The sequence below is a fragment of the Solea senegalensis genome, linkage group LG10 (genome assembly GCF_019176455.1).
Source record: "Solea senegalensis isolate Sse05_10M linkage group LG10, IFAPA_SoseM_1, whole genome shotgun sequence".
In the NCBI taxonomy this organism is placed as follows: Eukaryota; Metazoa; Chordata; class Actinopteri; order Pleuronectiformes; family Soleidae; genus Solea; species Solea senegalensis.
Window position 1 is genome coordinate 1654284 of NC_058030.1, and position 16945 is coordinate 1671228.

The 16945-nt window shown below is 40.6% G+C and overlaps 1 protein-coding gene across 2 annotated transcripts in view; it reads right to left on the bottom strand.

Moving 5' to 3' along the window:
* kiaa1549la (KIAA1549-like a) overlaps positions 1-16945 on the bottom strand; it is a 79244-nt gene that overhangs the window by 21710 nt on the left and 40589 nt on the right. For both annotated transcript variants that reach the window (XM_044036583.1, XM_044036582.1), the window contains exons 10-13: positions 15491-15662; positions 13424-13584; positions 11803-11838; positions 3122-3315 (exon numbers count right to left, since the gene is read on the bottom strand). In XM_044036583.1, coding sequence (XP_043892518.1) covers positions 3122-3315; positions 11803-11838; positions 13424-13584; positions 15491-15662 — 563 coding nt within the window. The remainder of the gene's footprint in view (positions 1-3121; positions 3316-11802; positions 11839-13423; positions 13585-15490; positions 15663-16945) is intronic.

Below are 16945 nucleotides of genomic sequence, written 5' to 3' on the forward strand. Positions count from 1 at the left end.
TTCACGGTACACTGAGCGACTGTCTAAGAAGCCTTATACGTGACACAAGAGACCGACACACATCGACGAGTGTTAATTTGACCCAACAGGAAGTCGGCCATTTTGAATTTGAATTTTGAATTTTGCACGTTTTTGTAAATGAACAAACTCGTCTGGGCGTGTTAGTCGCACCGACATGAAAATAAGAGTCAACTTGTACTAGACACGTCAAAGATGAAAAGCTCTGAAAATGTCTTGCAGATTCAAAAGGGGGTGTGGCCGTCGGAAATTTGTCCAATAACGGGAAACAGGAAGTGGCCTGTAACTTCGCGGTACATTGACCGATCGGCTCAAAGCTTTATATGTGACACAAGAGACCGACACTGAACACTTCTACAACATGAACTTCAGCCATTTTGAATTTAGCCACCGCTTTGCTACGAAACAGGAAGTGGCCGGTAACTTTGCCGTACATTGACCGATCTGCACATGTGAACTACGTCAAGGGCATAGCGCCACCTGCTGGTGATAACTGACTTCTGTTGTATTATTTGTTATCATGTATCGTATATCTAAATATATAGGCATTAACTATATAGAGTGTGAATCGGCCGTATAAAAACCCACATGGGACGACCTCTACCAAAATCCCAGATTATGTAAATATGGAGATTGCGATAAATCTGCTCTCTAATGACGTGTTTGAAAGTGAAGTTCAAACACTTAAATCAAGCGTCTGGTTATGTTTCTTGGCTCCGGCTCTGAACGCGTTTCCTCTGAAGATGAATCGCTCCGTGTACATTTCCATGCCGATAATTGTCTGAACACTTTCTAATGGATTTGTCCTTCTTCTTCTTCTTCTTCTTCTTCTTCTTCTTCTTCTAGTTCTTCTTCTCCCTCCTGAAAGTCAATGAAGGAGCAGGATTTGGCAGCGAGGCGGCGTCTTCATCCTCGTCACCCCCATGTATCAAAATGAGTGGGTGAGACATTCATTAGTGAGTGAGAGAAAAAAAGGACACAGATTATAAGAAATTAATCCCTTCAGATTTTCAGGTACATGTGGAATATTTTAAAATGTAAATTTCTGCATTTAAATATTTCCTTCACCTAAAGTTCTCTTTAAACATTTGACCTCACTCATGTTTCAGAGAACCGAGTTCCCTTACATAAAGTTTTATTCCAACATTTGTTATTTCCTTCACCTAAAGTTCGTAGTTGTCCGTCAGTCACACCGTGTGGAGCATTTCTTTACATTCAGACGTTACTTACAACAGCTTTAAATCCAGAGAAATCCCATTTCCCATTTAAAATAACAGACCATTTCATTTTGTGTGCCTTTTAATGACTTTTAATGTCACTGCTATAACTTCCACTCATATTAATACAGTTTTTATTGCGTCTATCGTCCGACTCTTTTCTCTTCTACGAAGGTTTTAAACGTTTAATGTGCGACTGTTTGGTAAAACGCACCCACACGTCCAATATATCTAATTAATATAAGAGCAGTTAAAAAAACACACCGGTCGTTCAGAGCGTGAACACTGAGGAAAGGTGAAACTGCTAATGCACATCATCATCATCATCATCGTCATCATCATCATCATCGTCCTCACAGAAACAAAAACCTCTGGGGTCAAAGCTGCGGTAAAATTTGTTCCAAGCATTGATTCGATCCTGTTTATCACTGAATGAAAGACACAGTGGTTTACTTTAATATCCTGTGATGATCCACAGTCCCCGGCTCACATCAGTGTCTCTAACCGCGTCTCACAGAGACGACGCGCTGTTAACGTCTCAGAATTATTGCGTTGATTATTTATTTATGCTAAAAATGCTCTGCGACGCGTCTTTACACCTTTGTGTTCTCATTTCACCTCGACACGACACAGAAATCAGCTTCAACCAGCGTTTGTAGTTTTGTGGTAAAATATCCCGTGTGTGTTTTCTCTTCGTTGTAGAACAGCTCGTTGTTGGTAGTGGACTTATCCTCAGATCTTCGTCAATCTCTGTGAATCTGCTTCTCTGTGGATTAACACTGCACAAACAGAAACTCATGTCTGGTTGTGTCGAAAAGCTCCGTCGGGTTTTTGTCGCCGACCGAAGCAGCTGCTCGACAAACTCTGTGTCTCCTCGTCGAGCGAGGAACAGCGTCTGTTACTGCGGCGCTTGTCAAGGGTGAAAGAAATGTTTCCCTTTTTGCAGAGATTTGAGACGGTTTAGGTGAATATGCATACTTTAGAGCAGAGAGCAGAGGAGTGTCCTCTGTCTTTAGCGTGAAAAAAGTGTTGAATCAGGAGAGAGCAAAACTTATTCACAGACACAGAATTCTGTCGTATTTCCTGAAACGATAGTGTGTTTTCTGAGGAACTTTAAAAAAACAAAAACAAAAACGCAAAGAGAAAGATCGTTTCCGTGTGTATGTGGCCTTCGTTTTCCACTTGATTGTATGAATATTAGTTTTTCATTACCCCAGAATGAGCCTTTTATACTGTATTTATATCACAAGGTGGCCAGGGAGGACATTTTGGTGCATGTGAAGAAAGACAAGTCCGACTCCAGTCCGACTAAGTGTGTACATGCACGAGTAATCACATTATCCAGGTATGTTAGTCCGTCTAAAATTGAGGTAGTATTAGTGGTGTATGTAAAGTACTTTATGTATATAGCCCTATAAAAAAGTGCTTTATCAAAATAAAAGCATTACAGACACACAGCATTAAACGCAGACTGTAAAAAGAATTCATGAAACATAAATCAAAAAATTAAAAACACAGAATAAAACACAGAATAAAAAGTGAACAAAAAATCTATACGTATATATATATATATATATGTACATATATATATATATATATATATATATATATATATATACATATATAATTTTTTTTTTTAAAAGAATAAAATTCCATTTTGAATACATATGTTTTAAGTTTGGCCCAGGTTCAGCGATAACATGAATGCGATTCATAGTCCGATTACTGCATGTATACGCTTAGTCGGACTGGAGTCGGACGTGTTTGAAGTGTTTACACAACATTAAGAAAACGGCATTATTGTCTTAGTCTGACTTTTAACGTGGATGTAACTGCAGTAAAGTTCTGTCAGACAAACAAACAAACAAACAAACGTCCCGACTTACCCTCCTTTGTGCACGTCGGCAGACGGAGGCCTCTTACTGCCGGTGCCGTCCTGGTGAACCTTCTTATCCAGAGACAGTGACAGCGGAGCATCTCGCACCGGCAGCCCCAGCACTAGCGTTTCCTTGGTAACAGAGACGGCGTCCTCACCCGTCCGACCCATGTGCTTCTTGGCGTAGTCGAAGCCCTGAACAGGCTGGTGTGGGGAAAAAAGGGAGACGTGCGCTTTAAGGGTCGGCAACATGGTCATATAGTTTTAGATCAATCAAAAAGACCTGAGCTCAAGTTTTTTAAAATGCAAGGTTAAAAAATGTTGAATCATGATGAAAAATCGCACCATTGATATAGAACATTTGGTTTGTTTTTCACTTTGCCTGTTTGGATTGATCCATCATGAGCAATTTACCCCAAAAAAATAATAAAGTGATCAGTTAAGGGACATTAAGCACATGCAAACACAACAAAAACCCTAATAGCACTTCCATCTTTATTACAGAAGCACACGGGGCTAATGAAAGAGAGCAATAACAACAGAAGTCACTGTCATTTAAAATCCATAACAGAATAATAAGAATAAGAATAAGCGTAAGTGATGAATCAGCCGTGATTCCAAGCAGCAAAGCAAAGCTAATGACTTTCAAATGGCATTAACGATCAAACGATCAATAATACGATCAAAACTCACGACAGAGAAACACAGATATACTGTCCTTTCACAGGATTACATTGATTTTATATATATATATATATATATATATATATGTAGCTATGTGACTTATTTTTGGTCACTTAAGTTATGATACACATTTTTTTTCATTCAATTTATTTTTGGCTATTTAAAATTTACCATACTTGCGTTTTTTTCTCCTTTCATTGATAAAATATACTATTTTTATATGCTGAAAAGATAAATCTAAATGATTTAAATTCATATTACTAAAGATATATCACTTCTATCTCCGTCAGTGATCGCACCGTGTGGTCTAATTGTGTTATTGTGGTAACTGTGTGTGTTTCTGGAATATTTTTCCCTTATGATGCAAGAAAATGTTCATCATCTTTTCATCAAATGTAAGTTTGTTGTGTGAGATTCTATTTAAATGTGAATGAGTGAAGTCTCAAACTGGCACAGCAGATGAGAGATGATGATGAGAACCTACGTTTGAGAACCTAAACCATTACATATCAGTATTTGACTGTTTTAAAAGTCATCGTTTAAAACTAAATGGAAAACGAAGCTCGATGCACTTTGACGTCAGAGACAGAAGAGAGACAGAAAAAAGCAGAAGACGATGGATTTTGCTAAAACCCTCAAAGGCCTCGACACGTTCTTTGTCTAAGTGACTTCTTAATTTACAGAATCGAGAACGGGAGGAAAAAAGGAGAGAAAAAGACCCTTTTTGTTTTTAAGGTTACACAACAAAGCGAAACCCTGAATTGTTTATTTATTTGGGTTTTTTTTTTTTTTGGTTCCCATCTCATCTATCTCTCTCCCTCTCTCTCCGTTTTCTCTATTTAAAGCGTCTCTAAAGTGGGACGCCTAATGCGTCTGATGATGCGTGCTGAATCCGGAGTGTATGTGAGGTGAGGCAGTGTGGGCATCCAGCTGACGACGCTGTTAATAATTCATCCGTCACACACACCGCAGCGTCGTCGGATTAGCGTAACAACGACATTTAGAAATGTCTTCTTCTATTTTTCTGGCATAAACTCTGACCCTGTCAGGACCAGTCGTCCTCATGGAGACTTAAATCAAGCATTAACTGGTTATAGTTGAGGTTAAGGATAACACTTTATTTAGGCTGTCCAAATAAATGGAAGTCAATAAATATATATATAATGGAAAGTGCATGAATTTGATTATATGTGAGGACCAAAAAATGTACAAACCATAGGGGGAGAGGACATTCTTGACTGGTTCTCACACATTTAAAGGGCTTTTGAGGGGGTTTAGACCTGGATTTAGGTTTAGGGTTAGGGTTAGAATTGGGTTTAGGTTAAAGGCATTTAGTTGTGATGGTTAAGGTTAAGGTAAGGGCCCTGGACAGGGGTCTCAAACTTGTCTGGTCCAACTATATCGCAACATTCCATAATTATATCACAAAAAAAAAAATATTTGATTCAAACTTCGACCTGTCTGCCATGGCCTCGCTTTACTCGCTCAACGTTGTCTGTCTTGACATAAAATGAATCACTTCCTGTGTGCAGTAAGGGCATGTCAGTGTTATACTGAGTCATGAGGAGCAGCACTGTGTGAACTCATTTGACAAAGGTTTAGATGTAATTGATGTTTGTTTATATTCAAAAGTTACCCAGTATAGTTTTAAAGACCTTTTCTGGCATAAAAACACTGACCTTGTAAAGAACAGTAGTCCTCATGGAGACCAAAACCTGGTCCTAATGAGGCAGAACCTCATATTTAGGGTTAGGGTTCGACATTAACTGGTTTTGGTTAAAGATAAAGAGACAACACTCCACATCAATGCATGTCCTCAACAGGACAGCTGTGTGAACCTGTGTGTGTGTGTGTGTCAGAGAGCTCGAGGGAGGCGTGATTTAAATGTGCCGTTCCAAAAATAACCCTCCACTCACACACAATATCCATAATGCATATGGATTATTGAGAAGCACACATTAGAGATGGTGTCAGGGGTTAAACTGAGAGTGAACCACACACACACACACACACACACACACTGGCAGTAAAAGATGCATCACTCAGTGGATGATGGGTAACGGGGCTGACACGCACGCAGACAGTATGGATTCTCACAAGCCGGCAGAGCTGAGGGGCGTGACCTTGAGAGCGCTGCTGACATTTTCATACGCGTTATTATTTCACCGCACGGCCTCGAGATCTGTCTCTGTCTCCTTCTTTCCACGTCTTCACCGATAACGACTTCATCTCTTCTTCCTCTCTAGTTTTCCTCGACCGTGTCCACAGCTGGAATGAAGATTTCAGTGTGGACAGGACCGGATGAAGGCAAAGACCAGGGGTGAAGGGAGAGAGAGACAGTGATGCAGTCATATCTCTTACTCATGAGACGCAGTGTGAAGTAGCGACGACCCCGCACCATCAACATTATTCACCCTTATTTTCCTCGCTCGTGCTATCAAACAAGCTTCTCCTCTAATTTTAACTCGTAGCAACAGCCAGCAGCGGCGGCTTATGATGAGGTGCAGCAGATGGACCAGATATGCTCCATTCCCCCTGCGGCCTTATTGATTTAAATTCAGCTCCAGCAGGCCGGGCAGCAGCGGTGGTGGTGGTGGTGGTGGTGGTGCACCACAGAGCCTCAAGCCTCCAAAAAAAAAAAAACCCTACTCTGCAGAGGGGGTTCATTTAAAAAGTAAAATGAGACACACCGGAGTTCACATCAGTGATTAACACGCTCCTGGAGCAGGACGGGACGCGATTGCAGGGACAGAAAATCTGAATATTTTAACTGATAAATGAAACTATTTCACTTAACATTAACGTGTAGATGAGGGATGTCCAGATACAACTTTGTCACTTCCAATACAATGCCGATATTGCAGCCTTGAGTATTGGCCGATACCGATATCGAGCAGATACCGTATCAGCACGAGTCATACATACTTTAATGACATATTTTGTAGTGTGGAAATCTTAGAATAGGCTTAATCAAGTGATATTACTTAAACAGAGAACAATAGTCAGCAACAGCAGGTATGAAAAAACTGACCCATTTATTATTAACCAATGGTTAAATCAATTTTAACCTTCAACATAATATTAATATTGGATTTTTTGCCATGTTAATTTCATACAGTCTATGGTTCATTTAATCGGGAGGAAAGTACCAAGTGCTAATGGGGGTATTTTCAGAGCACCCGTGTTTCACAGGTAACAGCGTGTCTTCAGAGAACACCCCCCTAGTTTTCACTATTTTGGATTAGCCCAACCCACACGGGGTGAGTGACTCGTCCCGCAGGTAAATCCGGAACCTGGGGACCGGCTCCGCAGAGAAGGCTCCTGGCATGGCTGGTTTTTGGGGTATAATTAACAGACTGTTGGCTGTTGAAAGTCGACAGGTGGCGCTGGTTTATGAAATAATGTTGTTTTAGCAGCTCGCCTCAGGATGAGCGAGCGTGGTGCTAACGGCGAGCTCGTGCTCACTGTGTGGCTTTGTAGCCTCTGATTTCAGAAGTGATGTGAGTCCACGTGATCACAACGGGCGCTGCTGGATAGAAGTGCTGGAGCGGAATGGAATACATATCGGACACTTTAGAGGCAGTCCGATATAATCCAATACTCGTTTTTTTGGCCGATATCCTCAGTGAAGATGATCAGGTTGTAAGAATAGATTAAACAGCCACCAGGGGGCGAGTCCACTGGTTTGATTACTCTCTTTGAATGGAAGCTTCTAGAGGCACGAGCGGACAAAGGTGTGACTGACCACTGGTATCAACGCCTCTGAGCTTAAAATGGTGTAGGGAAAAATTGTGACTCTGGAGACTTCAAAGCAAGAGATCAGATTCAAATAAATGAGGGACTGCACTATTTTCTGATCATTTACTCCATGAATTATTTCTTTACTTCAAGAGTAAGTCGTTTGGTCCGACAAAATGTTGACGAGTGTTTCCTAAAAACTCTAAATGATACCGTTTTCGAATGTCTTGTTTCGTCCCAAAACGCTAAAAAAATGATTCAGTTTAAATGATTTATGAGTTATATGGAGCAAAGAAACGTTGGTATTTGATATGCAGCAAGGCAAAACAGAAAGTAGGGATCATAACCAAAATGCAAAGTTGCTAAAGTGCATTTAAATTGCACATTGCCCTCATTTTTTTTGTAAAGAATCAAACTACTTTTCTAGCAGTTCTGTCCGCTGCAGCTTTAAATGGCACTCACTGCCATTGTACTTTCATCGAACGGCCTAAGAATGAAAAATGAATCCCTTCCACTTTTGCTGATTCCACCTCTGTTGTGCTCCACGTGGGGAAGTCGAGGAAAAAACACAGAGGAGGAAGCAGAAAAGGCATTTTGAAGGGTGTTCCGTGGCCGCACAATGGCGCGACGAAGTGAAGTGATGTGAAGTCAAGTGAGCCCGCACTCGTGCAGAGTCACTCTTTAAAGCTTAGACACACACACGTGTGCACCTCATATAAACCAGAGTATTGATCAGCAGCTTTGGCCTGTCGCTGAGGTGACTGATGATAGTCGAGTGTGAGCTGGAGGCAGAGCAGATCTCACACACACACACACAAACTGCATTCGTCCTGAATGTTGGAGAATGTCCACTACAGGGACAAAAGTATTGGAACCAACACGTACTGTAATGACATATTCAAATACATATACAGCACTTTAACCCTTTAACACCTAAGCTTCAAAATGTCCGTCTAGACTTTTTTTGCTTATTTTAACCATAAAAAGGCCAGAAAATGTGCTTTTGTCCATTTGTCCAGAATAACTTTCCATAACTGGCAGTAATTTACAATTTACTGCATGTTAAAATAGTGTATTAACAAGTTGAAATGAAGAAAGTGTAGTGTACTGTAGTGTTGAACAGTATAAAACATATTTAAAATAACTTTTGTCTGAGTGTCTGAATGTTCAAAAACACGTTTGCTTTAACGTGCAACTTCTTAGCTTTCAGAAACTGTTGGAATCTTTATAGCACAAACTGTCGCATAATTACGGCAATGCAAAGTGTGCTCCCGTGCAAACGCGTCGTCTGCGACACGCTCGGTGTTAAAGGGTGTTATGGAGTTGATCCCCCTTTTGCAGCTAGGTTCAACTCTTCAACAGTTTCAGCTCTTCTTGGAAGACTTTCCCTTAAGATTTTGAAGTGTTTCTACTGTGGATTTGTGTTCATTCATTCTGTAAGAGCATTGATGAGGTCAGGCACTGATGTTAGACGAGAAGACCTGGCTCACAATATCTGTTCTGGTTCCGAAAACCAGATTCTGGTGTGTTTTGGTCAATCTGCCTAGGGCAAATGTCACCCCTCTTCATTGAGCTCCACTGGCCACCCGCATCAAATTCAAATCACTTGTTACAGGCTGTGACTTGTGTGTGTGGAGCTGTGGGTGTGTAAGTCGGGTGTCGGCACCGGCACAGGACAATCCTTTGTTGGTGTCGGAATGACCTACCGAGTGCTGCCAGAACAGGTCCCTGTCTATCTTCAAGAAGCTCTTGAAGACGCAGCTCTTCCAAGAGCATCTTCTGTCCTCGCACTGACCTTACCCCCACCCCTGCATGATCTCCTTCTGCACTTGGATCCACTTCTGCACTCTGACCCTCTGTCAGTCCACTGTTCCTATCTAGTGGATTTCTTTCCAAGACCTCTTCTATGAAACTTATTCCTCTTGTAAGTCGCTTTGGATAAAAGCTAAATGCTTAAATGTTAAAATCCCAAAGATCATGGGGTTGAGGTCAAGGCAAGTTCTTCCACACCAAACTCAAAGTCAAACCATGTCTTTATAATCCTGGCTTTGTGCATGTTGGAATAGAAAAGGGCCTGGAAGCATAGCATTGTCCAAAAGGCTGATTGAAACACCTGAATTCAATACTTTTGTCCAAATAGTGTATGTAGTGATTTGCATATGGGCATCCAAGAATTAGGTCAAGACAAACTTAGACAAACAACAAAAATAATGTTTGTACAATATTGAAGTTATTTTGTTCATACATGCCACAGCTCAGGGTTTGGGAGTGAGTAAAAACAATAAACACCGCCGTGCATATGAGCAGTAATCGCAGCCTCACGGCACAACTTGTGAGGTCTCATATTTAAGAACTCTTTAATATTTAATTCCCCCTCGTAAAATACAATACAAGTATCATTAAATGTTTACATACAGTTGTGAAAACAAACAGGATCTCAGAGCCTGGAAGCTGAAATGCTAATTCTAAGTATAATGTGGTGCAGCAAAGTCGGAACTACATACAGTGAGGGATCATTTATGTGCATTAGAGCATAGATACTTGATGCACTGGTATAAGTGTATAATTACTTAAAAATTATAAGACTTTTATATGTAGAGGAAGAAGAACGCCAAGTTCCAGCAATGTCTGGTCTAGAACTGTGGTGGACATGGTGCAATATTATATGCCACAACCTTAAAATTCACCTCACATTGGTTGATCCCTCTAAAATCTAAATAATCTGAGAGGCTTCAGGTGTCTTAGACTGTACAATATAACTAAAAAATGTTGTATGTGGGCCTAGACCAGTCTAGATGACAGGTCTAGGCCCAAATACAACATAGACCAGTCCTAAACTCGGCTGCTCGACTTCTGACTAGTAAGAAGTTGTTGGTTTTTAAAGCTTTTAATGGACTGGCACATCTGGTCTCATCAGGTCAACTAACCAGATGCTCTAAGACGACTCGGCTAAAATTCAGGGGCGATCAGGCCTTTTCTGCAGCAGCCCCCAAGTAATGGAACACTTTTATCCCTTCACATTAAGTCTGACCCCACTATTGAAGATTTTAGGGTATGAGGAACCATGATGGAGAACTTCAAACTGTTGCGGACAGTATTGCACCTTCGCCTGCCGAAGAAGAACTCACTTTTGCTGCGTTTCCAACATGTTGCGGTTTGGTTTGTGTGTGGTAGCGTTTGGAACGGTAAAGCCTTCGGTTGGGCTCGCATTTCGACTGAGAACAGTAACTTTACTCGGAGGACGGGGTATGGGCCGTCACGTTATGCTTTGCGTGACATCGTAACGTAATGAGAATAGACTGCGGGCGTTTGCCTCGACTTCCATGGGGATTTTTAAGCCCAATCACGTTCACAATCAATTTTCTGTCGCTCAATGAGCTGACTTTCGTGGATGGAGCTTGTCTAGCTCCACCCGCACGACGTACAATTTTACTCTGGTACCCCAAGAAAAGAGTGGTGAAAACGGAATGGTTAGGGCCAGTTGTACTATTTCTAATGATGAATGAATGAAGATCCACCTCTTCTCTGTCATGTTATTTGCTGGGTTTTATGTTATTGTTGTACCTTGTCAACCCAGGGTGTTTTAAAATGTGCTATAAAAATAAAGTTGACTTGACTTGACTTGACGTTTGGTGAGATAGGGTTTCCACTGCTGCTCTGCTTCTGATTCATTTACATAATCCAGCCCATCATATGAAACAGAACTGGGTTATAGTGGGTGGGGGGGTGCTGGTCTCTCCGTGTTGTGTTCCACTGTGGGATGCGAGAGTGGCTTCTTCGTCTCAGAGGATAATACGAGCTGCACTGGCAGAAGAGTCGGTCTGAGCTGAGTCACTTTTTTATGGATTCTACAAAAATAAAAATAGATTGGTTTGGTTTGCCCGGTCTCAAGCTTCCTTTCCGTTACTCATGCTCATGAGCACAAATTACAAAAACGACTTCCTCTGTCTGGAATTGAACTGGTTTTCTCGTGTATCACCAACCAGCCACTCCTTGTTAATTTAGTCCAATCGGCTCGAATGAGAAAAACCTTTAAATCTTAAGGAATGTGTGAATTTCACAGCCCCGATTCAGTTCATCACTGTCCCCCTCCTCCTTCTTTGCACTATTGATCTCACATGGCCCATGAGGATGGAGGACAAAGAGACAGCACAGAAGCCACATGCAAACAACCCAGCAACAACAACGGAAAAACAACAACGGCAGCACGTACACCAAAAACCAGCCAACAATGCAGCAAATCCACCCAACCAGTGTGTGAGTGAATACCTGGTGGTGGTAACTGCCTTCCCTTCGGTATGACGTCTGAACAGAGGGCAGGGGGCAAGGTCAGGATAGGTTAATTTAGAATAGAACAATGTTAAATTGTTGTGTCCATCACCCCTCAATAACAAAATCACATTGACATTGGACCGCTGAGATCTGGGAGCCATTTTTTATAAAGTCTGACAAGGAAAAATTGGATTTTAATCTATACTTTAGAATCAAGACAAGGGGAAAAAAGGATAAATAGTGTTTTGAAGGCTCTGAGCCACGAAAGAGCCACAGGGACAATATTTGTAAGAAGGAACAATTCATTTTTTTCTTTTTTTTTTACTTTTCATTGGACTGTTTCTTTTAACACAGCCCAAGGGGAAAGCCATTTTTGTGCAACCGCTGTGGTAACACAAAAAAAAAATGATTACATTCACTTTTAGTTTCTCCTTCAGAAAATTCATCTTTTTGTACTTTTTGCCCTGTCAGACCTTGTTGTCTCATTTTCCTAAATCTAAGCATGTTTTCAGAATCAATAGGACTTGGAGGGCAAATCTCGAAAAATACAACCTTTTTATAAACCTCACAGAATCACAATGCACCAATTTATCAGCTGATTCAGACAATTTTCTCCTTAAAAAACACTTTCTTTGACTAAATAGTTTAAAAAGAAACTGGAAAACTATCTTTTGTTTGTAATGTCTTCAAATGAACTGATGTTGAGTGAATGCTCGGGTTGTTAAAGGGCCAACATCGCCCTGAGCCCTGTCCGTTCATCTCGGGCCGATTAGCCTTGGCGGCGCTCGTGATTAGCAGTGATCATGCACCGTTGGCCGATAAAGATCACAAATGAGTAAGGCTCTGCACAGATGGCATTCAATTCTCTGACCTGAAGGAACTTTAACACGATTGATTTGATGCGTCACATGTTCAGGACCGCGTACGTAATCGTGGCTGAAATCCCACAGTAGATTTCATTCTTTGGAGATGCTGTTAACGCAGTTGTCTCCTTTTTCGTTTGAAAACTCTGGGGCCGCGCTTTAGTCTGGACGGCTGTTTCTCTTTGGTCATACTGTCTGAAACTTTGCGGACAACTGCAGGGGAAACAGCTTCCTGTTCACAATAGTGTGATATACATTTTTAGGTGTAACTCTATGGATGCAGCTCACTTCTGATGCAGAGCTGAAAACACTATGCCACTATGCCATTTTTTAAATGAAAACATATTAGTATGGATGCACTGTAGCCTTATTAACAAAAATCGGCAGACGATTTTGGAGAAATTGAAAGACTACATCCATGATAAGTTTTTTTTTACATCTCACTTTCAATTTTTGCTATATTTACAACTCAAATCCACACTAAATGGCCCGTGTTTAAGTTTGAAAACTGAATGGCATGTGTTTTGTAAGGACAGGCAGAGGGAGGTTGTTTTTTCCTCCCCATTTTGAGACCAATTCTGTCCACATGACTACCATTTTAGAAAAGGTCTCCATCCAAACAAGAATAAGAACATCTTTCCATTACAGTGCCACCTCGTGGTCAGTCCTTCCTGTTCACACTGGCATTGTGACGTTTGTATTTTCAGCTGTGTGTAGTGTGGACGTTGCCAGCGTGTGAGTTGAGTGACTTTTACCTTGGAGCGTGTTTTGAAGGACCTGAAGGCGCCAGTTTTGAAGATGACCCTATTCCTCTTACACACAATGAAAGCGACCATGCCGATCACCACCATCAACAGGAAGAGAGGTGTGAGGACAGCCATGATCCACAGGTTGCTGGGCGGCGTCTTTACCACAGCTACAAACAGGAATACAGACAAAATATTTTATTCATACATTTCCAACTGATATTTTCAACACTTGTGCACAATGACAGGGATAGTTTTGACAAAATAAACAAGATATAACATGTCAATTAAAGCGTTTGTGTATGTTTGGATGGATTAGCTGTTTGTTTTCTGTTCTCAAATGAGTAAGACTAACCATTAACCATCCACAAACATAAACATTAGAGTGGTATTTAATGTAATTCCAACAATAAAACACAGTATTTCCAATCATTCAAAACCAATTTTTAAAGGTGACAAACCATCATAACCCAATTCCCAATACAAATTGTCATTTCTGTGCGCCTACTACTGTTTAAAAAGTCATTTATAAGAGATATATTTGTGCTACTTCTTTTGATTCATGCATTAATTGAAAAATGGGTTAAAAAAAACTGGAGTTTTATTCAGCAACTGCTCTAATCTAGAAACCATGATAAACTAGAGAAAGTGAAAGATGAAAGATGGCTTTTTTCAGCGTCAAATGGATGTGTTTGTTTTTCATTATAAGGGCTAATGCAGTGTCTTTCCACCGTGCACATAAAAGGTGAACTAAATGAATTTTATAAGAACGCTGTGTTCGGTTTCTGTGCCTGAGTGCTGCGTGGTGGATCTGTGAAGGACGATGCTAGGGTTGTTTGGATCCCTCCACTTTTGTAATTACAGATTCTGAGGACATGTGAGGGACAAATCGGGTCAAAGAAGGAACATTTTGTTTCCTCCACCAACCTTCAGTAAGAAAATCCAGCTGCACGAGTCGGTTCGAGATAATTTACTCCCAAAAAAAGCAACAAAGACAAAACATAAATGCAGCCACAAATGTCTCAACAATGTGGAAACATAATCTTTGCCTTTGGAAATTGTATTTGAATTCCAGAGCTTTTATTGGATGCACAGGGCATTATGGAAATTTATGGAAATTTATGGAAAACCCAACTGCTTAAGAATGTCACTGTAAGCCAAGACAGCTACGCTTCACTTCAGCAGATAAACCCTAAAGAGTAGTTAAACTGGGAGCATTCGCTGACAGCGTGGTGTGTCTGTGTATTATGGCTGCTGAATAAGAAATGTGCCATGTGAACTGACTGTTCATCTATAATATCCACGTACACAAAGTATATGTTAAAAGACAGATGTTTAAAAATGGGGAAAATGTGTAAATATTTCAGTAAATATGCACACAAAAAGCTAGCTTAACCTATTTTAGTGTAGCTTAGCCTAGTTTAGCAGCAAGGCAAGAATTAACAGAGAGCAGCTAGCCTGCTGTAGCTGAAGCTAACAAAAATCCACCTGCTCGCACCTCAACAGCTAACTAATTATTACTTACACAAATCCACAGTGTAAAGAAAAGTTAAATATGTGAGTAAATGTGCAAAAAAACATTTAAAATATCACCAACTGCTAGCTTAACCTGTCTTGGGTTAGCTTAGTCTAGCAGCTAGGCAAGAAGTAACAGAGAGCGAGCCTGCTCAAGCTGAAGCTAACAAAAATCCACCTGCTAGCTCAATAGCTAACTAATTATGAGTTACAGAAATCAAAAGGGTAAAGAAAACTTAACTAAATCATGTGTTGACTTCCGTTATTTTAAACCATAATATTAAGTAAAGACACAGAGAGTGGTGTAGCGAGGTGCTAATGGTACTAGCTGTGCACAGACAGATATGACCAAATAAGTCCTCGCTTAATCGAGAAAATATTGAATAATTGATTATGAAAATGATCAGTAGTACTGTGCACCTATGTATGTATTTATCCCTAATTAAGACTGCATAAAACCAGAATTTAATATCTTTTTCCAGTTTTAAAATCATACAAAGCATGTGTCTCTCTCACAAGTAAGATAATGCTAATAAGCACAGCAGGACAGTGGAAGCTTACGTTCAGCCTGCACTTGTACGAAGTATCCCAGAGTCAAAGCCATGGTCTGGGAGTCCAGACTGCTGAGAGTCTTGGCAGCCATGGTCCCGGAGACTGGCGCTCCGTTCCGCTGGACGTAGTACGTCATCTCTGCCGGGTTCTTGGGACCAGGTAGCCGGCGCATGCTCACCATCTGGGAGAAAAGTTTAATAAAAATACAAATGATCACAGTCTGTAAGTTTTAGTGACTTTTGTTGTTGGTGATGTCATTATTCGACTTGTTTACAATATACATTTTTGTATAGCTGTGTTCATTCATCTGAAAACAGACCGACTTAGGGAGCGTGAGAGTGTATAGAGCAGCAGAGCATGGTGGGAAAGAAGGGTTTATCCCATTCAATTTTCTTTTGGCAGTAGAATTCCTTTCGCCCAACTTTAATCATAATCATGGTGAATGTTTGAGCCTAATGTAATAACATTCATTTTTGAGTCCAAGTGAACGTTTGCACCAAGTTTGAAAGGCCCTTCTACAGGTGTCACAAGGTCAGAGCTAACTGAACCTTTGACCGTCCGCCTCCACTTCATCTGTGAGTTCAAGTTAATGTTTTTATTAAATTTGAAGATGTTCCCTGATGGTGTTTCTTTTGTGATGTTGTGTGTTCAATTCAATTTCAATGACATTTTATTTTGGATTTAACATTTACATGGTAAATTCAGGGAGCATGTTGATTTTTGTTGAATGTCTAAAGAACTATTCTGGATTTATTTGGTCCAAAAAGAAACTTTTAGAGTTCCAGTAGTTCATTTAAAAACATAAAGAATATCAGCGCGAGATATTCATGGACGCATAAAACACCACGTCCTTTATCTCTTTTCAAAAACTAACATTTAAAATTCCCTGCTCTATCTGCAGTTGCCCCCCCGATCAAAAAACTCCGAATTGGCTCAATCGCTTTGATCGCGACAGTGAGCAATTTGCCGCGCTCGGGGGAAGACGCTCAAGGAAAACTTGAGTCACTTGAAATCTCAATTTCCCCTTCATCATACATCAGACATCTTATTTCAATTTGGCAAACGCATCACTCGATTTAATCAAGTCTGCTAATTTGATTTTGTCATAAAAAGAAGGGACGTGTGTTATTAAATGGCTGGATGATTTCTAGTCTGCAGGCGAACACCCCCCTCCCTCTCTCTCTCTCTTCCAGCTCTGCAGAACATAAAACTGGTCATCTGTGACTTCCTATTAAACTCTGTGTGAGTGTGAACGCGATAAATCCCGAGGAGGAAGTAAATGTTTGTCTTAATTTAAACAATATGAGGGGTCGCACATGGGGGGGGGGAAATAATAAAAGACACTCACACAAGATGTTACTTGTCTATCTCTGACCTTTTGACCCCTTTGCTGCTGTTGAATTACCCCGGTGTGGGATCAGTTAAGTCTAATCTAATGGCCCTTTTCCACCTATGGTCCCAACT